The sequence below is a fragment of the Halichoerus grypus genome, chromosome 12 (genome assembly GCF_964656455.1).
Source record: "Halichoerus grypus chromosome 12, mHalGry1.hap1.1, whole genome shotgun sequence".
In the NCBI taxonomy this organism is placed as follows: domain Eukaryota; kingdom Metazoa; phylum Chordata; class Mammalia; order Carnivora; family Phocidae; genus Halichoerus; species Halichoerus grypus.
Genome location: NC_135723.1, coordinates 95,867,233 through 95,894,403, shown reverse-complemented (window position 1 = coordinate 95,894,403; position 27,171 = coordinate 95,867,233). Strand labels below are relative to the sequence as shown.

The 27,171-nt window shown below is 35.9% G+C and overlaps 1 protein-coding gene across 11 annotated transcripts in view; it reads left to right on the top strand.

Annotated features, from left to right (window-relative positions):
* The window catches only part of TPK1 (thiamin pyrophosphokinase 1), a 338,615-nt gene that overhangs the window by 137,096 nt on the left and 174,348 nt on the right, over window positions 1-27,171 (top strand). For all 11 annotated transcript variants that reach the window (XM_078059678.1, XM_078059685.1, XM_078059677.1 and 8 more), the window contains one exon: window positions 13,062-13,134. In XM_078059678.1, the coding sequence (XP_077915804.1) occupies window positions 13,062-13,134 (73 nt within the window). The remainder of the gene's footprint in view (window positions 1-13,061; window positions 13,135-27,171) is intronic.

Genomic DNA, 27,171 nt, shown 5'->3' with positions numbered 1-27,171 from the left:
AGCCACCCTCCTCCTTACAGAAGTGATAACAAGTTCATCATAACGAACTTGGGGAATACAGGAAGATACAAAGAAAAAATAAAAATAACTTGAAATCACCTAGGTTCTCAGTATTGATATTTTTACATATCTTTTTCAATTTCATATTTTTATAAGCATGTTTCTCTCTTGCTGAGTGTATGTGTGCACATGTAATAAAATAGGGATTTTTGTGTATATATTGTTTTACATCACACCTGTTTTTTTAACATTGTATTATGAACACATTATCATGTCATTAAATATTTTATGTTACGTTCTTTATCAGTCTTCATATATCAGAAACGTATGTTCATAATTTTTTATAACATTGATAAGTAAATTTTAGACAAGTTTTATAAGTAAAACTTTGAGTTCTTGGCACTTAAAGTAGATTCTTGGAAATTAAGATATGAGGTCAAAAGTTATGAATTAAATATTTTCTCCCATTTTTCAGGCTGTTTTTTTACTTTCTTGATAATATCTTTTGAATCACAAAAGTTTTAAATTCTGATGAAGTCTGGTTTAACTCTTTCTTTTGTAGCTCAGGATTCTGGTGTCATATATAAGATTCTTTGCCAAATCCAAAATCATGAGGTTTTACCTCTGTTTTCTTCAAAAGTTTTATAGTTTTAGCTCCTATATTTAGATCTCTCAACCATTTTAATTTTTTGTATGCGTAGTGTGAAATAAGAGTTTAACTTCAGAGAGACGATGGACTCTGAAAACAAACTGAGGGTTCTAGAGGGGAGGGGGTTGGGAGGATGGGTTAGCCTGGTGATGGGTATTGAGGAGGGCACGTTCTGCATGGAGCACTGGGTGTTACGCACAAACAATGAATCATGGAACACTATATCTAAAACTAATGATGTAATGTATGGGGATTAACATAACAATAAAAAAATTAAAAAAAAAAAAAAGAGTTTAACTTCATTCTTCTTTGTATAGCTATCCAGTTATTCCAGCCATTTTTGACAGGTGTTTTGTTGAGACCACAGTTCTTGCCCTACTGAATGATCTTGGTACTCTTGTCAAAAATCAGTTGACCATAGATGTATGAATTTCTTTGGTACATTATGATTTCTATTCCATTGATCTGTATATCTAGCCTGGTGCCATTATCACACCATTTTGATTACCATGCTTTTTAGTAAGTTTTGAAGTTGAGAAGTAACAGTCCCCCTACCTTGTTCTTCATTATTAATTTGCCTATCCGGGTTCCTTACAATTAATTCCATATGAATTTTAAAATCAGTTTGTCAGAGCGCCTGCGTGGCTCAGTTGGTTAAGCGTCTGCCTTCTGGTCAGGTCATGATCCTGGGGTCCCTGCTTAGTGGGGAGTCTGTTTCCCCTGCCTACCCCTCCCCCCTGCTCATTCTGTCTCTCTCTCTTTCACTCTGTCAAATAAATAAATAAAGTATTAAAAAAAATTAAAATCAGTTTGTCCGTTTCTACGAAAAGTCAGCAAATTCTGATACAGATCGTATTGACAGATTGTATCAGAATTTGCTGATGAATTAAATCTGCTGATGAGCACTATTGCCTTACAATGTCAGGTTTCAAAAAAAGTATTAAACTTCTTTTGCACAGATTGCTAGAAAGACACAAAAGAATGAAACTAAGAAGACTAGGCAATCTGAATAGACCTCATGGCAACAGAGGGATTGAATTAGTAATTTGGAAGAAACAAAAAAAACAAAACTACTTCAAAGGAAAGCCCAGGTCCAGATGGCTGCACCATTGATTTCTACAAAACATTCAAAGAATAATTAATGCCAATTCTTCAAAGTCGTTGGAAAAAATAGAAGAGGGAATGCTTCCCAACTCATTTTCTAAGGCTCCTGTTCCCCGATACCAGAACTAGACCAATGAGAATATAAGAAAACGGTAGATCCATATATTTTTTTTTGAATATGGATGCAGAAATCCTCAACAAAATACTAGGAAACTCAATCCAACAACGTATAGAAAGGATTATCCACCATGACCAAGTGTGATTTGTCTGAGGAATGAAAACGTTGTTCAACTTCTGGAAGTCAATTAATGCGATACATCATTTCAGAATAAAAAAAAATCACATGATCTCAAGAGACTCAAAAAATATTTGACAAAATCCAACACCCTTGATGATAAAATACTAAACAAACTAGGAGTAGAAGGGAATTTCTTCAGACTAACAAAGGACATCTACAAAAAACTCAGAATTAACATCATATTTAACAGTGAAAGACTGGATGGTTACTCTCATAAGATTAAGAACAGGGAAAGGATAATCTGCCTTTGTACTTCTGTTCGACATTGTTCTGTAGTTTCTAGTAATGGCAGTTAGACTAGAAAGGCATCTTGATAGCAAAAGAAGTAAAGCCATCTCTATTTGCAGATAATATGATCTTCTTTATATAGAAAATTCTAAGTATACTACTAAAAAAATGACTAAAACTAATAAACAAGTTCAATGTTCAGGAAACAAGATCAAAGTATAAAAACAATTTTATTTTTACATACTTGGAGTGAACAGTTTGAAGATGAAATTATGAAGACAATGACATTCATGATAGCATTAAAAGAATAAAATAGGAGTATATTCTGTTCTTTTGAATTACTTGTTTTGCCAATTTCTAAGAGAGAATTGTTGAAAATGATAAGGATTTGTCTCTTTTTTTCCATTTTTGAGTATCTTGGGGCTCTTTTATTGTGTACGGATTGGCTAATTGTTTTGATTAAATGATCATTTTATCATTATGAAATTGCCCCTTCTTTATCTTTACCAATATTCCTTGTTCTGATGTCTACCTTGTCTTATAATAATATATCCACTCTGCTTTCTTTATGAGTATTTGCATGGTATATTTCTTGCTATGCTTTTACCTTAAATCCATCTATGTCTGTAGTTTTTTATAGACAGCATGTCTTTTTCATTTAATGTTAAATCTAGGTCTTTCAGTTGGAGCATTTGGCGCATGTACATTTAATGTATTTATCAATATGATTACATTTAAATCTAATATTTTGCTACTTTTTCCATTCTTTTTTCTTCCTTTTCCTTCTTTTTTTTTTTTTTTAAATCTTTCAGCCATTTTGTACTTCATGCAAAATGTGGGGCTTGAACTCACGACCCTGAGATCATGACCTGAGCCGAGATCAAGAGTCAGACACCCAACTAACTGAGCCACAAATTTGCTCCCCTTTTCCTTCTTTTGAATCTTTTTTTTTTTTTTATGATTCCATTTTATGTCCACCATTGGATTATTGGCTATACCTTTGTGTGGTTAATCTGCTGTTAATTCTCCAGCATATTTTTCATTTCTGATAATGTATTTTTTATTTCTAAAAGTTTCTTGTAGTTATTTTATATCTTCCATTTCTCGCTTCTTGTGTTCATGTTTGCTTTTACCTTCTCAATTGAGTGTATGCAACATGTTTGTAATAGTTGTTTTAATGACCTTGTCTGTTAGTACCAGCCTCTTTGTCTTTTCTGTGTCCAGTTGATGGTTTTCTTCTTTGCCTGCCTGATAATTTTTGATTGGATGCTATACATTTTTAATTTGAAGTTGTTACTAGATTTGTTATATTCTTTTAACAGTGTTGATTTTTGTTCTGAGACATGGTTGAATAACTTATGGGTGAGTTTGATACTTTAGAAACTTTATTTTAAGCTTTTTTGTGGTAGGTCCAGCGCAACTTTTGTTCTGGGACTAATTTAGTCTTACTTTTAATGTGAGACTCTACTTAATGACCTCTTTATTACTATGTCTCTGTACTCTTGATGACAGGAACATGGATTCTACCCAGCTGTATTTTATTTTTAGGAATTGTTGTGACCATTGCTTTATGGTGGTCCTCCCCCCGACGCTGGACTTCTCATTTGTGTATAAATGATTATGTGTCCATACACTCAAGGAACTCTTTCTGTAGCTTTCTAGAGCTCTCTTTCTCCCTGTACTTCTATTTTCTCAGGTACTCTAGCCTGTATTTCCTAGCTTCCTTTAAAATTGGTGCCCTCATTTGGGGAGATCACAGGTCTCTGAGTTTTCCCTCACTAGAAAACTGGCTAGAAACTGGCTCCAGGAAGAAAGCTGAGGCAATAATAGGGCTCATCTCACTTGTTTCAGCAAGCACTGTCCTCAGCTGCCTATTTTCTACTGTCTGGATATCATTGTTTCACATATTTTGTCTGGCTTTCTAACTGGTTACATGGTTACAGGTCAATTCCTGTAGCATAGACAGAAAGAGCAGTCCATATATTTTGATTTCTTACCCACAGAATTTGCACTGCTGATATTGAGTTAGAACACTCTGTCACAGAATTGAATATTGTTTTGTTTGCTCACTGCCTAGAATAAAATATGCTTTCAGCAAGCTCATATGATTTTGTTATTGTGCCTCTCCTTACCACTTCTGTATTCATTAAAACAAATCGCAAACTTGAAAAGTATAAGTAGAGCTTACCTAGGGGTTGAGAGCTTATGGTGTGGAGTAACTTTGCACTGCACTCACACTGCTCTTTGATTACCATGCAGCCTTGGTTGGGCATACGAGTAGAGCAATTTTTCAAATAAGAGCCAAAATTTTGGAAGAAGTGGAATTGCATCTTGTGAGGGAAGTATAGCAAGAAAATTTCCCTATGCTAGGCAAGGTTATCTTCAATTCAGAAAGGAGGAGGGGAGAACATTTTGAATCTGTGTGATATCTGTGTATGTTACTTCATATCTCTCAGACTTCATATCTCTCAGGCTTTCTACCATAAAATTAGGATGATAAAAACCTTATGGAGTGGTTATGAAAATTAAATAAAATTTTACTAATTAATAAATATAAAATGCATGAATGAAATACAGAGACTGGTATATAGGAAGTATTGAAGTTTTCATCTAGGGTAAGAGCCCTCAGATCTTTCTCTTTTTTTGTACCTTTTTTTTCTTTTTCTCTAATTCAAGTTTTTTTGCAAAGTTACATGTTTTCCCTCTATCATCTCTCTCCTCACTGTATCCGTAATTTTTATTTTAACTATATGATATGGAGATTTTATTTGTATTTCCTTTATTATTATTTTTGGTTATTTTTGTTTTTTCTGGGTGTTTTAGTTATCTCTTTTAGTTTTTCTTTTGTTATTTTATTAAAAAATCTTCAAAAAAACCCCAAAAACCCATCCTCTTAGATAATCAGTGTCAAAAGCTTCATCCATTCACTACCATTATTTCCTTCAGGCTTATACAAAAATATATGAATATGTTTACAGATATTTTTGTTTGTTTTTATTTTATTGTTTTAAAACACTGCTAATACCAAAACTTATGGGATGCAGCAAAAGCTATATTAAAAGAGAAGTTAATAGTAATAAACTTCTGTATTTAAAAAAAGATCGCAAACAACCTAACATTACACTTCAGAGAACTAGAAAAGGAACAAACTTAATCCCAAAGTTAATAGAAAGAAGGAAATAAAGATTAGAGCAGAAAAAAATGAAGCAGAGAAAAAGATAGAAAAATCAATGAAAGTAAGAGTTGTTTTTTGAAAAGATAAACCAAATTGAAAATCCTTACCCAGCCTAACCAAGAAAAAAAGAAAGAAGACTCAAAATCATAAATGAAGGAGACATTATAACCAGTGCTATGGAAATTAAAAAATCATAAAGGACTATTATGAGCAATTATGTGCCAACAAATTGGACAACTCAGAGGGAATAGATAAATTCCTAGAAACATACAATAAAGCATACCAAGACTGAGTCAAGAAGAAATAGAAAGCCTTGGGATGCCTGGGTGGTTCAGTAGGTTAAGCATCTGCCTTTGGCTCAGGTCATGATCCCGGGGTCCTGGGATCGAGCCTGAGTCTTTGGGCTCTCTGCTCAGCAGGAGCCTGCTTCTTCCTCTCCCTGCTGCTCCCCCTGCTTGTACTCTCTCTCTCCATCAAATAAATAAATAAAATCTTAAAAAAAAAAAAATAGCCCAAACAAATCAATAACAAATAAGATGGAATCAGTAATCAAAAACCTTCCAACAGGAAAAGGCCAGAACAGATGGCATCACAGATCAATTTTTCCAAGTTTTTAAGGAAAAATTAATCCTTCTCAAACTCTCCCAGAAAAATAGAAGGAATATATATATATATTTTTTTAATCACGCCAGCATTACCCTGATACAAAGCCAGGGATCCGAAAAGAAAACTATGGAACAATATCCCTGATGAACACGTATGCAAAAATCCTCAACAAAATAGCAAACCAAATTCAAGAGCACATTAAAAGAATCTGACACCATGACCAAGTGGCATTTATTCTTGCTATGCAAGGATGAATCAACATATCATCAACATGATACACCATAGTAAAAGAATGAAGGATAAAAATCACATTATCATCTCAATAGATGCATAAAAAGCATTCTACAAAATTCAACACCCCTTTGTGATTAAAAACTCAAATTACCTCAACACAATAAAGTCCATATATGGAAAGCCAACAGCTAACATCATAGTCAGTGGTGAAAAACTGAAAACGTTTGCCCTAATATCTGGAAAAAGACAAGGATTCTCACTCTCATCACTAGTATTCAACATGCTACTAGATATCCTAGCCAGAGTGATTATGCACGAAAAAGAAATAAAAGGCTTCCAAATCATAAAGGAAGTAGTAAAATTAGCTCTGTTTGCAGATGGCATGATCTTATATCTCTAAAACCCTTATGACTACACACACAATAAAAAAAAAATCTGTTGGAATAAATGAATTCAGCAAAATTACAGTATACAAAATCAATACACAAAAATCAGCTGCATTTCTACACCCAACAAAGTATCTGAAAAGGAAACTAAGAAAACCATTCCACATACAAAATCATCAAAAAAGAATAAAATACTTAGGAATAAACCTAACCAAGGAAGTGAAAGACTAGTACACTGAAAACTATAAAGCGCTGATGATCTTATATTAACTGTTCTTATAAAATTTAATAGGACAGGAAATTTTGGAGGTGATGGATATGTTTATGACATAGATTATGGTCATAGTTTTATGGGTATGTCTCTCCTTATCTCTAAATTTATCAAGTTGTATACAATAATTGTGTGCAGCTTGTTTTTTTTTTTTTAAAGATTTTATTTATTTATTTGACAGAGAGAGACACAGCGAGAGAGGGAACACAAGCAGGGGGAGTGAGAGAGGGAGAAGCAGGCTTCCCGCCGAGCAGGGAGCCCGATGTGGGGCTCGATCCCAGGACCCTGGGATCATGACCTGAGCCGAAGGCAGACGCTTAACGACTGAGCCACCCAGGCACCCCAATTGTGTGCAGCTTGTATGTAAAAACATTTTTTTAATCGCAAACAAGGTAAGAGCATATACATTTCTCTAGAACTTGCTTTTTTTCACTTGACATGGAGTAGACATTGCCTCTGGGAGAGTTGTCAATTCTAGGATGAAGTCAACTCATCTTAAAGCTGCCTATTTCCCTATTAGTGGACATTATATTTTATTTAACCTTCCCAGTACTATTAAACATTCAGTTTTTTTCTCCTTGTTATTGTACAGATATTCTATGTACTGTTCTTTGTAGCATAGATTCTCAAGTGGGATTGCTGGTCTGTAAGCTGTATTCCATTCATGACCCAGTGGTCTGTGAGTGTACTTGTTTTTCTTCACGCTAGCAACACTTTCTCCTAATTTTTGACAAGTTCTTGTGTCCGTCAGTATCCTACTATTGCTTTAATATTTATTTCCTTGACAAGTAATTAGTTTACCTACCATATTTTCATGTACTTAGTGCCTTTTGTATTTCTTGTGTGACTTTTCCTTGTGTGGTGTGAATAGCCTTTGACAATTTTTTCTATTAGATTTGTTTCCTTTACCACTTTGGAGTACTATTTGTATATTAGGGATAGCAATCTTTATGCATTATATATTTTGCATATATAAAAATATTATACTTTTTTTATAAGTACATTGTTACATTTTATATAGCCTATTGGGTTTCTTTATCAATGTATGTTTTCTCTTTCCTCAGAACATATCTTTTATCCAAAATTATACAAATATTTAAATATCTGTTGACACCTTTATTACATTTAGAGATGTATTTATGAAGACAGTTGAACTAATTATTTCTATATACACAGTCGTTTTTCCTTATTATATTTTGGATCACCCCCCTTTTTGCCCCCTTCCCTTATTTAATTTATGCAGTTTTGCAGAGAACGTTAGTTCAAATCTTTGATTAATTTCTCCTTTCTTTAGACAGAGTACCATTTTTTGCCTTGTATCTATAGCCATACTCTCTTTCAGCAGTGTTCTCAGACATTCTTCTCCTAACCTATTCCTTTAATCAAATCCCATCTTTACTTTAGCAAGCAGCACAAATTGTCCTCTTCTGCTTCGGTGATACATTTTTAAAATATACAGGTTGACCAAATTAACGCTGATTAATAAAATCTGCAGGGGAGTCATGTGGTTGTGTAGAGAACTTTCTCTATGACAAAGTCTGGCTCCATTTCATAAATGTGCATATGTGGAAGGCTGTAGATGTAGCTGTCCAAGAACAAAGCTTGGGCTCCCTGGGTTTGAATTTTGGCTCTAGCTCTTATTAGCCTGATAACCTCGGGCACATTACTTAGCTTCTCTAGTAATAACTTTTATTTTGGCTGAAGAGCTTTAAATCATTCTTACTGTGTGCCAGGCATTTTCTAAGTGCTTTCCATGGATTAACTCTTAATTTTCACAACCACTCTAAATTAATCTTCATTTTACATATGAAGAAGTGAGGCTCAGAAAAGTTCAATAATTTGGACAAGCTAGGAAATAGTGGGCCAGACATAATGGGAAGTTTGTAATAAGTGCTTCTTTCCTCATGCTTCTTTTTCACTCTTATCTTCCCCTGACTTCCTTCTCCTGGCCTTTCTCTTCCCCTTTTCCCATTTTCCTATCTTCTCCTCTCTCCCCATTGCCTCCCCTCCTCTTCAGTATGTTTCCCTACTCCCCCTTTTCCTACCACCTTTCCCCATTCTGCCCCATCCTCTTCTCGTTTCCTCTCCCCTCCCACCCACCGCCTTCTCCTCTATCTTGTTACTTCATTGTATTCTTAACCAGCATTTGTGTACTTGGTGCTAACACATCATGTTTAAGCATATTTTCTAAATATATCAGCCTCCCTCTTGACTATTACATGTGATGGATCTTCAGCTTACTAATTAATCCCGGCTCCTGTTGAACTGTTATTTTGTCATTAGTGAGTGGCAAGTATGGTAAGAGTTAAATGTAAAAGTCAAAGGAGTCCACACCATTTATTGAGCGTTTGGAACACCTTTACATACCCAACCAATCAATGCCATAGACTGAAGATACCAAGATGAGGTGTACGGGTCTGATCGAGGCCAACAGTGAACAGAAGTATGGTCAGTGGAGACAGAATTCCGTATACCCTTAGTCACCTTCTATAAGCAATCAGTCCCCAAAGAGTTGTGAAAACACTCTTCCTGAGTAAACTCTATATGGTAACATCATATCTCTGTATTTGGGAAGTGTCATCCCCAGTAAGTACCTCTTCAGAATGCCCAAGTACCATGGCAGCCCATGCCTCAGAAATGTGAGATGGGCTTTTAATTGCTCTGTCCAAAAGCACATTTCAGCAAGTTTCCAAAACTGCTGTATTCTATGACAAAAAGTTTTAATTATTGTAGCCGTCTCAGCCTGTGTATCAGGTGTATTTTTGGCATGAGCCTTCCTAGAAATAAGTATCCTTCTTCATTTTTTTCCTTGTTCATTTTAAAGCATGTATGTTATATTGGAGAAAATTATATTAAAAAGTTAATCAAAGTTCTCTTTTATCAATATGTTTGTTTTCCTGTTAATATTTTATATGAAAATATAAGTAAATTTATACGATTGCTTTCCTTCATGATTCACAATATATGTGATAAAAAGAGATCTAATTCTGTTTAAAAAGTATATATCCTAAGGGGACAGACACTAGTTGCCTGTGTGTATCAGTTTTTATTTTTCATTTTTATTTATTGTCAAAATCAATATGATATTTGGAAACTGGCAAGTTGATTCTAGATATCTGAGGGACTAAAATTTGTAGAGTAATATAAAGTCAGTTTTATGAGGAAGTTGGATGATTCATACTGTACAGAACCAGAGTCCTAAGTTTAAATGGCTGCTTTATGTGGTGAAGTAGATTGGATACTAGCCATTTATACAAAATTCACTTGACTTCTTGGATTTCAGTTCCTTACAAAAGGTAATGAGGATATTGAAGGAATGATTCCTTTTACCCCTTGCAGCAATGCCTCATGCTCGCTGGCTGCTCTAAAGAATCCCATAGACTGGGTGGCTCGTAAACAACAAGTACTTATTACTCACAGTTGCGGAGGCTGGGAAGTCCAAGATCAAGGTTCAGTGTAAGATAAGATCTACTCCCTGATTCATAGATGCTTGTCTTCTCACTGTGTCCTCATGTAGTGGAAGGGACAAGAGAGCTGGGGTTTCTTTTACATGGGCACTAATCCCAGTCGTGAGGGCTCCATGCTCTGACTTAGTCACCTCCTAAAGGCCTCATCACCTAATAACATCATGTTAGGGGTTAAGATTTCAACATACACATTTTAGGGGTACCAAACATTCAGACCCTAGCAAGCAATAATAATATTCTGAGCTCTATATGAGTTTTGTTCTGTGGGTGTTTGAATGTTGTTTGATGTAGGTATTTTAAAGAAACTTTAAAAATCCATGAATTTTCGCAACAGGAAAAACAATGAGGAAAGAGCTAATAGTCTGTTTTTAGTCCTCATGTGAATAGAGTAAAAAGTATTTACCTAAATAGGTATAAAATGAAATTAGAAGTCATGGGTATGTGGCCAGGGACATTTTGAGGAGAAAAGTTTACAGGAAGATAATTGAACCCAGGCAAGTGATTTTAAAACTTAGGTACTTTCCAATTCTGCATTATTCTGAAACAAACTGTTGTCTTTTGTACATGGTTGATATTCAGTGAATGTAAAATTTTATTAATTACCAAACATTTCAGTAGGTTACCATCATTTGTTAAGAAACCAAGCGTGAAATCTAAGCACTTTATGCAGTACAGATCATTGTAGTAGAACTTCTTACCATTTGTCTTCGGGACATACAGCTCAAAGAAGAGTTGGTCTAACACAGATTAGTTAGATTAGGTTAGACCTAAGTAGTAATATTTCCAATTAAGTTAAAAACTTGAAAAAAATTGCACGAAAGAACAGAGTTAGTGTTGGGTTTTTCATGTTCATCTTTATTAATTTTATCCTGAGTGCACATATAAGGTATTCTGAGTCCAGTTTCTTATTACCTCGGTCCCCGTTGCTCTAGTTCTTACTCTTTGGCCCTTCAGTGACCACCAGGTCCATTGTCCTGTGCTTGTAGCTGCACCCTGCATATGTGGAAAAAGAGGAAATAAGACTTTTCCCCCTAAATTTATTAAGAGGGTTGTGGCAGCTTCTGCCCTCTTGCAAGAATCTCTGTTTAAATTCTATGACTCTGAATCCTAACCCCAACTCACTGGTATAGCAGTAGAATCTCTCTCGGAGCCTGATAGCCTCTGTGTCTTGGCTTTTATGACCTAGAGATTTCTCCAAGTTCTGGGGCTTCAACTCTTTTGACATAAAATACTCAGCAAACTAAAGCTCTAGTCTCCTTTTAGCTAGGGATCTAGTCTATTATGTAGCAACTTGGCCCTCTTGAGAAGACATATTGAAGTTTTATTATTCTTTTGAATCAGAACAATTAACTAGATAAATGCGTGCAGATCTAATTCTCATGGGATGTGAAAAGTAGAATATTTCTGAAGGATGAAGGTAAACATTCCCTTCTTTACATAATGTATTTTTCAGAGGCTCTGGAGGCTAAGGCTTTTTGTAGGAGCAGTGAGAAATCCAGGGAAGTTTTATTTTTCCACACTTAGGTGTTTTAAGTGGGAAGAAATTCTACCGGGTCATGCAAATGCTTTATGTAAAAATAGTAAAGGATGGCTTATGTACATAGAGTAAGATAGGCTTTCTGGAAGAGTTCTAAAAAAATATACATGTAGGGAAGAGAAATAAGATAATTATGATGTAATTGGAAACATTTGTTTTGGGGAGTTCTCTCCCTCTACCTAGTAACCGTGACTTGTAGTATTTCAAACCTGTCGAGAAACCTCCTGTTTCTAGAAGTATGTCAACAGGGCATTTGGAAAATGTCTTTGAACTGACTCCTGCTCTGCAGAGAATGCATAATCATCCTCCTCATCTGTTCTGTTCAAATTTGTTGAAGTTCTGAACTTGTGTGAGGGCAAAATAATGTTAAGGTTTGTATATATGTAGAAAGTAATATGGAAAGATTATGAGTGTTGGTGTTAGGGTTTTTGAACTAGGAGTTTTTTATTTTATTTATTTATTTTTAAAGATTTTATTTATTTGAGGGGCGCCTGGGTGGCTCAGTCGTTAAGCGTCTGCCTTCGGCTCGGGTCATGATCCCAGGGTCCTGGGATCGAGCCCCGCATCGGGCTCCCTGCTCTGCGGGAAGCCTGCTTCTCCCTCTCCCACTCCCCCTGCTTGTGTTCCCTCTCTCGCTGTCTCTCTCTCTGTCAAATAAATAAATAAAATCTTAAAAAAAAAAAGAAAAGATTTTATTTATTTGAGAGAGAGTGAGACTGAGTGAGTGAGAGAGAGAGAGAGAATGAGCAGGGGGGAGGGCAGAGGGAGAGGGAGAAGCAGACTCCTAGAGCAGGGAGCCCAATGTGGGGCTCCATCCCAGCAGTCCAAGATCATGACCTGAGCTGAAGGCAGACGCTTAACCAACTGAGCCACCCAGGTGTCCCTGAACTGGGAGTTTTTTAAACCAATAATCTTCTTTAATCTTTATTTTTTAAAGCAGGATAAACATTGACTGACAGTGTGACTAAGTTGAATTAGTCGGGTATGTGGAGTCGTAACCACACTATATAGAAACCAGGAGTATAAGACATCCTCTTGGCATAGTTTTAAAGGTTAACAAACAAGTAGTCTTAATTAGTTGACTTACTTGGAATTCTTTGTTTCAGCTTTTTGCCTGAATTCATCAGTGGAGACTTTGATTCTATTAGGCCTGAAGTTAAAGAATATTATGCCGTCAAGGTAAACTACAAACACTTTTATATTTAAGATCGCATATGATTGCCTTTCTTATGTTCGTTCTGGCTTCCTTGGCGTATGTGTAGGGATTTAGAGACTCTTTGTTTGGTTATTAAAAAAAACTATAGCAATTGTAATACACATTCAAACAGAGATTTGGAAAATGGCAAGTGGAAACACAGTCTTAGTAATTCTTCACCGTCAGATATTCATTAATGCTTAGTCCTTCATGCATATATACTTTAAATGAGTTTATATAGGCTCATTTAATATATACTATTACTGCCTACAGCCTCATTAGTTAATATATATTTTTCAAGTCATTTTTAATTTCCTTTAATGAATATACTGTATTTAATTTAACCAGTTCCCAATTGACTTATATTTGTTTTGTCTGTTTTTTACATTGTAAACTAATAAAAACAGCCTTGTAAATGAATGTTTATAAAAATGCATAATTATGTGTCCCCAGAATTTGAGAACCACAGTTTTTTTTCTTTAATTTTAGTTTTCTTGAAACTGTTATTACTCTGTACTGAATAAAACTACTCATTACAACTTGAAATTAATAATGACACACAGCTTATTAAGGTGTTCATTTTATCACTATTGTGCAAACCTTTCGGAGATCCTTGCCACAATGAAGAATGTATAGATGATCTAATTGAGAATGATAGAAGACACATAGGAGTGTATTACAGTAATAAATAATTCAAGCTTTCACTGGTTTTAGAGGGCAATGCAGAGTTTTTAAAATAAAAATTAGAGCTCAGCAATTCTTCTAGCCACAACACCATCATCTGCGTTATTCTGAATTGGTATTAACAAATAACACACAATTGTGAAAGAAACAGCAGTTACTGAGATAAAAATTTAAATTCTTTATAAGGCGTCAGCTGAGTGAGATAAATTCAGAAAGAAGAAAGGGAGGCAACCTTTCATAGGAAGGAAAGAAAGAAGAGAGGGAGGGAAGGAAGGAAAAAAGGGGGGGAAAGGAAAACATTCTAGATGGGGAAACAGATACCAAGTTTATAATGCATAGGCTGTTATGATTTGGAAGTTCTAGGGCTGGCAGTGAATGCAGATCTGGGCATGTTCCCTCTGCCCACCAGCTGATCAGATTCTCTATCAGCAAATGAAGACTGTTCCCAAGTCAGTGTTTGATATTCATGCTCAATTACTTTAACATTGGCATCTTTCTGTTCATTCCCCACAGTCTCACTTCTCATTAACTCCATACCTCAACCTCTTTGGGATGGAAAGCCCTCAGCTTTGCTTACAATGCAGAGTTTTACAAATTCATAGATATTAATCATATTTTCGGAAGCAGAAGAAACAGCAGGAGAGGCAGGAACAAGCAGACCTAGAAACAAGTTGAAGATCTGGCCAGATGTGACTTTTCTCCCCCGCTCTTAAATGCTGCTGGCTTGCCAGAACTGGAAGTGTCAATCCAATAATTCCTACCAGGATGGGGAAGCAACAGGAAATAAGGGGAAGCCAGCTCCTTAATGTCTAAGTTCAGTGAAATGAGGTCAAGGATAAAGGAAAATTTTGAGTTAACTACTATTTGATGAATTTTCTCTTATAACTTCTTCAATTTTTTTAACCTCAAAACTAATTTTTATTTATTAAGGCTTAATTTTTAAAGTAAGATTAGCTCATCTCATAATTCCTACATTGCGTAGTTATAACTTGATATAGTGCAATCCAGTTTTTTCAGGTATTGATGGGAACTCACAGCTTTGAACTTTTCTGATCTGTTCCCAGAGGGCACCAATGATGTCTTTTATAGAACTAATGTGCCCTATGTAACACATGGTGTTTAGCTACAGTTTTAATAATGGTACTAATGACAACAATTTAATGCAGCATCTCACACAATTCATATAAGCCATTATCTCCAATTTAAGTAGTCTTTAAGCTGCTCTTTTACAAATGAAAGAAGGTTATCTCTGCTTTCAAATACTTTTTTTTTTTTCTCCTACCTGATCTGGGTTTTCAATGAAGCTGAAACGACTCTAGTGAAGAAAGTAAAATAAAGAAGGAATTTAAAATGCTTAAGTTTGTTAAAATTATAAAGTGGGTTTTGTAGCCAACATTTATTCACACAGTTTTTCCCTAGTAGATATGTCTTTGACTTATAGGAAAAACTCAAGCTTGCATGATTATATAAAACTTTATTTTTTAATTTTTTTATTTTTAAGATTTTACTTACTGAGAGAGAGAGCACGCACCAGCATGAGCAGTGGGAGGGGCAGAGGGAGAGAGAAAGGAACAAGCAGAATCCCCACGGGGCTCGATCCCAGGACCCTAAGATCATGACCTCAGCTTAAGTCAGATGCTTAACCAACTGTGCCACCCAGGCACTCCTGATTATATAAAACTTTAAATTGGTTTGCCTGCCTAATTTCTGAGAACACTAAAATATAGAGTATTTGATTGGGCAGCTTTTAAACAATATTTTATATCCCAGATCTTGCCATCTGCATTAGTTATCTATTGTTGTGGAATAAATTATACTAAATTTTAGCAGTTTGAAACAGCAAACAATGTTTATCTCACACACTTTCTCCAGGTAAGGAATATAGAAGTCGATTAACTAGGTGATCCTGGCTCAGGGTTTCTCATGAGGTCATAATGTAGCTGGGTTTTTCAGTCATTTCGAGGCTCCACTGGGGCTACAGAATTCTCTTCTAAGATTATTCATGTGGTTGCCGGGTGGTCTCACCGGCTATTATTTCTCAGTGGTTAGTGATTGGAAGCATCAGTTCTATGCCATTGGGTTGCTCGCAACATGGCAGCTTGCTTTCCAGAGAGGGAAGGGAGAAGGGAGTGAGAAGAACATGCGTACAAGACAGCCAGCCCAAGACAGAAGTAGCGGTCTTTTTTGTGACCTGATTTCAGCAGTGATACACCATCTTACCATCTCTTCTGCCAGATGCTGCTAGTCACACAGACCAACCCTTGTACGATGTGGGATCAGACTGCACAAGGTTGTCAGTACCAGATGGCAGGAATCCTTGGTAGCCATCTTGGAGGCTGGGTAACGCGCCATCTGACTGACTTTGTTCTGATAAAGCCTGAGTGTTAGGCAGTGAGAAAGATGTTTTAAGGATGTCATAATAGATTCTTGGTCTTCAGTTAGTAATATATAAGAAGGAAGAAGAAAACATAGTTACTCGTGTTCTCTCTTTGATTCTTCATATGCGTAACCTGCTTCAAGCAAAGTTACACACCAACAATGCAGTCACTAGTCTTTATGTTCATAGGCCTTAATTATTTGTTCCTTTGGATTTTGGACATGGAGGGGAGTTAAGTCCACCACTTAATTCCATATGGTCCATAGGAATGCATATGGTATGCCTTTCTTAATTTACTCCATAAAGCTTTCCTTTTCAGATAGAGCTGTAAAATCTTTGTGTTTCTCCTTTTGCCTCTGTGTCTCAGTTCTTCCCTGCATGGCTCATGATATTAGCTCAGAATGAGGAATGTCTCTTACAGATTTTCCCCTTGATAATTTTGTTTGTTTATGTATTACGCTCTGAGTCAGTGTTCCTTGATTCAAGGTTAGAATCACATATTTCATCCTTCTTAATTACCCAATCAGTCATGCCCAATGCTTTGATTGAGGTGTGGTCTATGGGGTCTTGACTAGATATAGGAAGGGAGTTTTCAAACATGCTTCCTTTATATTTGGGAGATTCAATAACTAGCTGCTGTATTTTAAATGCCTTAAAGAGCCACAGAATAACAAGGTTTTTCAAAAAATTTAGGTGTGTAGGATAGATGAAAATATGTGATAAATATAATGATAAAATGTACAATAATTTAAAATATAATAAAAAATTCAACAATGTCATGTAGCCCAGTTTCCTGATGAAAAAGCTAAGGCCCATAAAGTTTAAATGACTCAAAAGAAAATGGTAGAGCTGGTCAGAGACAGCTCTTGGGTCACTATCCATGTCTCCTATAAGAAGAATTTGGTTGAAGCTGGGGCTCACCTGGCACTACTGCTTGTCAACACACTAGATCTTTGGCCTCTTGGGCAAGTTGCTTGCACAAGGTATTTAGCATCCCTGGGAACGAGTCTCTTCACCTTCAACAGGATTACAGTCAGTGTGTTGACCATACATTGTACCTTCACATTTTGATCATGCCGTTCCCTCCCAGCCTCAATTCTGGGGTGGCAGTAGTTGGGCCAGACCAAGAATGACCAAACTAGTAAGGTATTAAATTAGACAAGAGCTGTTATAGGACATAGGATTGAGCCAAGATAGAACATTGACGAACCACAGTGATTTGGTAATAGAAAATTAGCAAAGGCATAGGTAGCCTTTAAGTATATGAATGTCTTCCTTTGCTACAGATGAGTATTTTGGCGTTCCAGAAAGTGTTACTATAAACAGAAGGCCTTGTGCAGACTGTATGGTGAAAATGACTCTAGTTGTAAGTCAGGAATAGGACTCTAGATCTAAATTCTGATTTTATCTTCTCTGTTAATCCTTCCAAGTCCTGGAATAACACAATATGGTATCACAACAGTGGTAGAAAAAAAAAATACTAGAACATGGTGTGGGCCAAAGACCCTGGTAGAACTGCAGTTACAAAAGCAAGACTTGATTGAAAACATACAATGACCTCTGGTGTAAATGATGAATAAGACTAGCAGAAAGGTTGGGTTGATGCCAAACCACCAGTTTTCTATTACAGACATTACAAGATTATTCTAGGCTACCAGGTAGTTCTAGCACTGTAAATTCAGGAGTAGAGAAAGAAATCCAGGCATATTATTGTCTCCTTGTCTTTCTAATATCTTTTTCAGAATTGGGAAAGATAAGATTTTTTTTAGGCAAATACATGAATTATTGAAGAATATCTTATACTAAATCAGTGTTTTCAGTGAGGTTTTCTCATTGTCCTCTAACACTGGTTTGGCTGTACCCAAATTTTTGAAGACTACTCTTGAAAGACAAGGGTAGTATGTCTAAACATTTTTAACCTGTGCTCCTTTTCATAACTATAAGATGTTATAAATATTACATGCAGTAAAAAGTGGCTCATCATTTTATATCTCCTCTTAATGACTGTTACCTCTATAAATGTTTCTGTTACATTTTTGGAGGCTGAGGTTTTGGGTTTAAATATCATTTTTCCCTGTCAGAATAATGGGAAATTGGCTTCTTGTTGACATTTGAATAGAATGTCTGATTTTTCATAAATGGACTACAAATGTTAAGCAAGAAATGCTTCTGTATTACTCCCAATTTAAAGATGAGGACACTGATTTTCAAATAGTGGGGGTGGCAGGTAGGGCTAGGTATTGTACTCAGGCAGAGACGTCAAATACCAGAGTCTTGGCTATTAGTATACGTTGTAGTTTGTGGATTTTTATAAATGGTAAAGTCATGTTTTCCTAAGCTAACTGTACGAATTATTTTTTGAGTTGCTAGCTTGCACATATGGAAGCCTTACTAAGGCATGTGAAATTAAATCAGCGCTGGTTTTCTCATAAACTTGTAATAATGATCATATGGTGTTATACATGTAGAAGTACTCTAAAGGTCCTGGAGAACTATTTTAATATAAGGTGGTAGTATTTTGTTTTACTTTCTAAAATTGTTTACATACGAACTTTTGTAAAAATACTATTCTCAGTAATACTGCTTTTAAAGAGATTTCAATCCATTTATTTCCGTAAGTGTACAATTTACGGACCTAGATTTAATAAATCAGAATAAAAATTACTGAAAACATCCTTTTGAGTTTGATAATGCCTCAGGTTCAGTTCTATTTAAATTTCACAGAATCTCTGCAGATGTTTTTAATCTCCAGTTAAAAACATCTTTATTGATCTACCGAATGTCATGAATCTTATTATTTCCTCCTCCTAGCTGTGTCTCTTTCCCACTTTGCCCGGCCACATGCCAACAACTTTTAGATGTGGTCCAATTAATTTAGAGAAAATGACAAACTGGGCTGTTAGAAATTGTAAAATGTTAGCCAGTTTGACTGTTATACCAGACAGGAAACTATGTGAATGTATAAAGCTCAACTCCATTGATTGGTATATTTCTTTAAAAAATAAAACAAAAACCTGAGTATAGTAAATTCTTAGGCTTGCGCCTTAAGACTAATTAACATACGTTGAGGTGTAAAGCCTCTGTTAAGGGAATTATAGACAGGCAGTTTCCATTGACAACTGAGTGACAGGTTCTTCACTTTATATTCTTAAAACAGGTTAGCTCATCCTTATTAGCATCTCTCCAGGGGAATGATGAGACAGGCGAGGGACATTAAATGGAAGGATCCCTCCAGTATACCTTAATTCTTATGCTTGCCTCAGTCATAGTCCTTTCAAATTGACTTTATTTTAAATTGTCTACATTTTTCAAAGCCTGTTTTGTTTGAGTTTGTTTAACATATTTTAGGTATTTAAAAAAGGGAAGTCTATGCTCTTTACATTTTTAAGAACTCCTAAGTGCCTCACAAATGACCTCAGGCTGATTGCCTAACTCTCCTAATCCTACTCTGTGTTCTCTAGGCCTCTGTGACTCCATCTCTCTCCACTCATTCGTGTGGCTCATGGGACACTCCTGCTCATCAGTCCTTCCCTTGCTTGGCTCCCCACCTATATCTTTTGGGACTCCCTCCTTTGTACTTTTCTTGCTGAGCTTGATATAAATATTTTTTTCATAATTTTCTTCCTTGATATCTATTAATATGTGATCTTCTGCAACCTGAGGTCTATGGTCATCATCCTGGTATCCCTAGTAGGTAGAGGCTTCTCATCACAGTTTATATGAAGCAGGTATGTAATCCTGCTGCTGTAATCAGCAAACCACTGATGCCACAGGATACTTGATGCAAACAAAGATTTCTGTGACCAAATGGATTTGTGAAATTGGACATTCTATATGCCCCTTTTGGAAATTCACCATGGACAATATCATTTTAAGGAAGGCTTCCAAAAATCTGATTTTGTTCGCTTTCGTATTTCTCAATGAGTTTGACCACAGAACACTTAACCCTTTACCTACCAACACCTAATGCACGTTGGTTTCCAGCTAGGCTAAAATGTATTTGGATGATTATAATCTTGTTTCACTGTTTAAGGTTTCTTCTCCTTTTAAAAGTTGATAGGAAAAAATAATCACCACAACCTTGAAAATAACAGTATTAGCCAACAATGATTTTACAGTGCTTCCAAGATGCCAAATATTTTGTATGTACTTTCAATTATAAATTCATTTATCCTTGCAACAAACTTCATTAGGTCAGAACTATTATCCACACTTTATAGATAATGGAAAGCACAAAGAGGTTGTACAACTTGCCCATGCTTACACAGCTAGGAAGTGGTTAAGTGGGATCTAAACAAGCATTCTGGCCCCGGAATCCACATTTTTTTCTCACCACTATGCAGTAATCCTCTAGTGAAAGGAGGGAGTTTTCTCAAAGCAAAGTGAGGATCACATTCATGTGCTGAGGAAGTTCTGTAACCTCCTTTTCTCTGTGTGGTATTTAATATCCCTTTCCTACTTCTGCTTAGTTCTAAGTAACTGGGCAACAATACCCACCTAGGCTACCTTCAGCGCTGGCTGCCTGCCTGCCCCCTTCCTCACTTCTCACTTTTTGGGAGACTTGGCAGGGAGCCCTGGTGGAGGCTCATTCTTTCCTTAGCATATTCAGAGTGGTTGTGAAGGAACAGCATCCAGACCAGGAGCAGATCTCTGGGTCTGGATGTGTACAAGAACATTATAAAAGAGAAGCTTATTCAAACATCCTCATTGAGGAAGAATCTCTTTAGCTCTTTGTTTCAGGGTTTCCACCACCATCCCCAAGTCCATGCTTCACGAGGAGGTCTGACTCACAGGACTTGGCATATAGTCGTACTCATGGCTGTGATTTTTTTTGTTTAATTGAAGTATAGTTGACAAATATATTAGTTCCAGGTGTACAACACAGTGATTTGACAATTCCATCATCATGCAGTGCTCACCGGTAAGTGTAGTCACCATCTGTCAGCATACAAAGTTACTGTAGTATTATTGACCATATTCTCTTTGCTATACTTTTCATTTCCATGATTCATTTATTTTATAACTGGATAAACTTGTACCTCTAATCCCTTTCACCAATTTTACTCATCCCCCCATGTCTTCTGGCAACCACCAGTTTGTTCTCTGTATTTATGACTTTCTGTTTTTGTTCATTTGCTTTATAGATTCTGTATATAAGTGAAATCACATGATTATTTGTCTTTGTGTAGTTTATTTCACTTAGCACGATACCTTTTATGTCCATCCATATTGTCGTAAATGGCAAGATTTTTATGGCTGAGTAACATTCTATTGTGTATATTTACCACATCTTCTTTATTCATCCCTGTATCCGTGAACACTTGGGTTGCTTCCATACTTCGGCTCTTGTGAATAATGCTGCAGTTAATGTAGAGGTGCATATCTCTTTTCAAATTAGTGTTTTTGTTTTCTTTGGGTAAATATCTAGAAGTGGAATTACTGGATTACATGGTGCTTGTTTTTTTAATTCTTTGAGGAACTTCTGTTTCCACAGAGGCTGCACCAATTTACATTCCCACCAATAGTGCAGGGAGGGTTCCCTTTTCTCTATATCCTCACCAGTGCTTGTTTTTCTTGTCTTTTTGATGCTAATCATGGCTGTGATTTATGACAGCAAAAGGATACAAAGTAGAATCAGTGAAGGGAAAAGGCACATGGGGAGAAAATCTGAAGAAAACCAATCACTAGTTCAAGAGTTCTTTCCCAGTGGAGTCACACAGGATGTGCTTAATCAAATTGTGACAATAAGTGTGAGGTATTACCACCAGGGAAGCTCAATGCCCAAAGTATTACTGGGGGCATCCGTATGTAGGGCACCCAGACCCTCTGCGTAGTGTGCATCAAAATTCCAGACTCCCAGGGAGAAAACCAGCAGGTGCTCAGCGTAAACCACATTGAATGAACAGTTTAGGCACAGTAAGCCACTGTTAACTTTTAAGGAAAAAAAATGTGTTTTTTAGTATAGGGAACTATTTACCATTCAAGTTCTCAATTGTGAGCCACGGGCCAACCTTGCAGGCAAAGCTTTTTTAGGGTAACAGTCTGAAGCCGTCTATGTTAACACTTTGGGGCGCTCTCTTCCAAAAGAACCTGGCTCTGCTTTCAGGAAAAAAGCCATCATTTAAGACCCCACGCTGTTCTAAAAAGACTTTTGACTTCCATTAATAGAAGTGGTGACTTTCTTGTTTGGAAAGCTATAGTTTTCATTCAATCCCATGTTGAAAGGAAAGGTTATAACACCCAGGGCAGTGAAGATTGCCTAGATGAGAATGTTCCTTTATGTTTGGGATTGAATGGAGAATTGCAACAAGGTTAAATTGCGTTTATTCTTCTCTTTTATGCATGATCTAGAAAACCAGAAGGAGAACACTAAATTACATCAGGCAGCCTGTTACTTGGGGTTTTTAAGAGTTTAATCATGTGATATTCTTGCTGAAGAAATCATTACTTGTAGACTGTCATTTGATGATTAAAAAAAAAATCTTTTTAGTTGAAAAGTGAATTGTTTTTAGAAGGTTGGTAAATAAAATGGAAGGAGCAGTCTACCATAATATGCTTTATACAATAAAGTGGAAAGTGGGAAATGGTTGTTTTGTGATTACATTTCTATAGAGTAAAAGACCATTTTCATACCTATATCAAGGAACATAGATCATTTAGATTCCAGTTGGATTTACCTAACTAAACTTGAGAACAAGTTTGGTCTAATTTTAGGTCTGCATCTTTGATTATCCACAGTATGTGTCATTTTGCCCTATACGTGCTGTACTCTTAATCTGGCAGGCAGTTTCTTGTTAGAGTTCTGGTGAGTTCAATTTAAGAATGATTATGGAAATATTATTAATACTTTAACATATTCAGTTTTTAGAAAACTCTTGAATATGTCTTCCCAAAATATTTTTTAAGTGTATATCATGCTTACATACAATAAGAAAGGCAACTTTAGCAGTAAATAGAGGAAAATAAAGTGTGTGAGAGCCTGAATTTTAAGACTCAGTAAAACTTTTATCATAGCTTAAAAAAAAAAAACTCTTATCATTGCTTATTTACAAAAAAATCCATGTCAATATTCTAATATGATGGGATAGTAAATTATTTCATTTTCAGAGCCAACTTGAAAGATAATCTTTGATAGCTTTTTGCCTCCTTTCTTACACCCTGTTGATTGACACTTATTTCCCCTTCCAGAAATGTCCATTTCTTTCATACTGTTCTTCACCGCTCAGTCCTCAATCTGATGAACCACTTCCCGTTTCATTCCTGCTTCACACTCCAGACTTATCTTAACCTTCTCTTCCTTGCTCTCCAACGAAGTCCTCTTTCTCTTAATCAAAGTGATTTCTCTTTGCTTATTATGAAGCAAGTATAGCAATTAAACTAATTCACAGTAAGAAATTAATGATGAATTATCTTTCCTACTGTTACGTTTTAAGAAACTCTTTGCCCTCCTCTACTACTAGTGGGAATACGTATTTTTACATCCTTCCTAGAAAGCACCCTGGCAGCATATATCAAAGATCATAAACAGTTTTCTTACTATTTCCCAGTAATTTCATTTTCTCTAATTCTAAGTAATTTCATTTTTTCTAATTCTAAGAAAAATAAACTGAAAGAAACACTTATACACCGAGATATTGAGCATAAGGGTAAGTTTAATAGCAGAATTGTCATGACTATAATGATAAATATTGTGATAATATTGTAAGTTAGGAAAGCAGGAAAAAGCGAGATAGCTAAGCATTCAGTGCCTGTTTGCAGATGTCTGAGGTCTCTACACCTTGAACTACTAAGGAAACAACATGGGGTCAGGCAGGAGTCATGTCTGCGAAAGAGCTAAAGGATTTTCAGGTACTTAAAACTGGAGAAAACCAACTATTTTGGCTTAAACCTACCAAAATACCCAAAGTTTAATTAAGCAGGGTTGAGTACAAAGCATGGTTGGTTAAGAGTATGGGCTTCAGATCACATAGAATAGCCTCAACAGTTGTGTGACCTTGGGCAAGTAATTTAATCTCTCCAAACTTCACTCTGCATATCTTAAATGTGATCATGACATTTACCTTATTAAGGGTATTGTGGGGATTCAAGAACATAACTCATGTAAAGTGACTAAAATCTCCTATAACAAAATGTGTACTCAAATACTAGTTATAAATGTTATTAATTTAATGAGGAAGACAGTTAATTATCAGCAGATCACAATGTTAAGATTCTAATTTTAACATACTTTTAAAATTCTCTGATTTTTCAAAGAATTGGGTTATATTTAGTTAGGAAAAATCTTAGGTTATTGAAAAGCATCTTAGATTTTATAGCTACATACATATTGCATTTAATTATGCGAGGTGCGAGGCTATATGGAAGCCACTCCAAATAAATATTCAGAGTTGGTGTGCATGGTACTTAGGAGGAAATAACACTTCTGAATTCTGAACCTTATAAACTCAGCCCATAAAGTTACAGTAGAAGTCTCAGAGCCCCATAAAATCTCTTCAGGGTAATTTGCACAAGTCCTTTCTTGTCCTGGGTAGATGGATGGGCACCAAATGACTTCACCTAAAATGAATAAGCTAATAGCAGATTTGGGAATGCTTTCACCAGACTTAATTCCTTGCCTCTTGTTTTAATGAGGCCAAGTCTCTCTGTGGATATAGTGTATGAAAGAACAATTGATATGTTGTTACAATTTTTTTCAAAGGATCTGTTTTCTTTCCCATTAAAGAGTTTTAGAGGAGTCAACATACTATAACCTGATAGGTTTTATGTGTGCTAAATGTAAAAACTAATTAACTTATATTCGTTAAATTATTGGCAAACAGTAAATTAAGTAATCGAGAATGACAGTCTAATGACTTTTGCGTTGGTCTTTTGCAATTAGATTGATTATTGACACTCATTGCCTTGTAATAATTTCTTTTAGTTATTCAAAAATAGTTTGGTAAGCATCCACACAAAGTCCTTTGGAGAATATTAACAATATGTTGCCTACTCTAGCGATCTTTGATGTGAGGTGGTCTGACTATAGCATCTCATGTTTCTAGAGGTTCTTTGGAAGTGCTGAGCTGAGCATTGCTGTGTTCATCGCTGGGCCTGGAGCTTTATGTGCATTATCACTTGGAACCTCAGTCTCAATTTTAGTTGAGTTGGCAGATTAGTTCCATTACAGATGAGGAAAATGAGGTGCAGAGAGATTTTTGTAAAGGGCTGAATCTTTATCCTTCTATTAAATTTCTCACCCATGAATAGGGTTTAGCTGTAATCACAAAAACTAACTGTGGGCCTGGAGCTGGGATCCATTGGCAAACTCCAGCCCACAGGCCAGATCTGGCCCATTGTCTGTTTTTGTACAGATGGCAAGCTAAGAAGTGTTTTTTACAGTTTTAAATGGTTGGGAAAAAAATCCAAAGAAGAAGAATGTTTTATGGCATGTGAAAATTATCTGACTATAGAATTTCAGTTTTATTGGAACAGAGATATCCCAGTTATTCCTCTATTATCTGTAGATGCCTTCATGATACACGGGCAGAGTGGATAGTTGGGACGCAGGGCCTATGGCCTGCACAGCCTGAAAGAGCTCCTGTCTGATCCTTTGCAGAAAACTGCTGATCCCTGGTCTAAGCTGATAACTGATCGTAGGCCTTTAATAGAGACTTGATTCATTACTGAATGCTTCCTACTTGCCATGCACTGTGTCGGGTTCTCGCACTGGGGATGCAGTAGCGAACAAGGACACCTTCATGAGGCTTAGAGCTTAAAGCTCATAGTTTGGTTAATACTTTAATAGTAATTAGGTAGATATAATAAGTTTACATAATAAAATTATTTGGTCATTTGAATAAAATATTTTAATACTCATAAAGTAGGCTATTAATGGTTTATAAAATAATGAAATTGGTTAATGTAATAATACAGTTATTTGGTTAATCTAAGCATTTAGCATAACCCTTATTGTTTAAACTTTTTTCTTTTTTAAAAATGTAAGTATGCCACCCTGAACATAAACCTGTCTTTTTTGTTGTTTTTAATTAGAGAGGGAAAAGGAAGGGTAAGGGCAGAGGCACATGGAGAGAGGGAATCTCAAGCAGGCTTCATGCCTAGTGCAGAGCCCAACATGGGGCTCGATCTCATGACCTTGAGATCATGACCCTGATTTCATGACCAAAATCAAGAGTCAGACATTTAACCGACTGAGCCACCCAGGCACCCCTAAACCTATCTGTTTTAAATGATTTGTGATTTTACTGTGGTTAGGATCATATATTACACATATTACATACATTTTTGTGTTTGCTGTAACTATAGATGTTAGCAGTTAGAAATTGAAGTGAGCACTGGGTGTTACACGCAAACAGTGAATCATGGAACACTACATCAAAAACTAATGATGTCATGTATGGTGATTAACATAACATAATAAAGAAAAAAAAATCTAAAAAAAAAAAGAAATTGAAGTGAGCTATTGTCATTCTAGGGCATATTCTGGAAACTGTTTATTGCTAAATTTTCATTAGGTTCCTGATGTCAGTTTGATTCCTTGTCACTGGTCTTAAGAAATAAATTACAACTCATTCAAAGGTATTGAATTACTAATGTAGTACTTCGTAGTGCTTCATTGGTTAGCCTCTGTGTACATTGGTAGTTCTCTTTCCCTCACTGAATGTTAACTTTGTTAACATTATTGTTGGATTTTAATTTGCTTAATTGCACACGAAGCACTAATATTTGTCGCCACTCTAAGAATCTGTATTAGTCATGCCCTAAAACAAAAGTGTTGCATGATTTTCTTATGGCAGTGGTGCCGTAATACCTTTGGAAAAATAACAGTGCTGCTTTTCTGTGTTAGACTTGTCTAAGGCTCATCCCCGTGTATGTTTTAGAGAAGCACACCATGAGTGCCATGAGGAGGAGATGGTTTTAATCCACCCATCATTTTTCTATGCATCAAACTTCTATTGAGTGC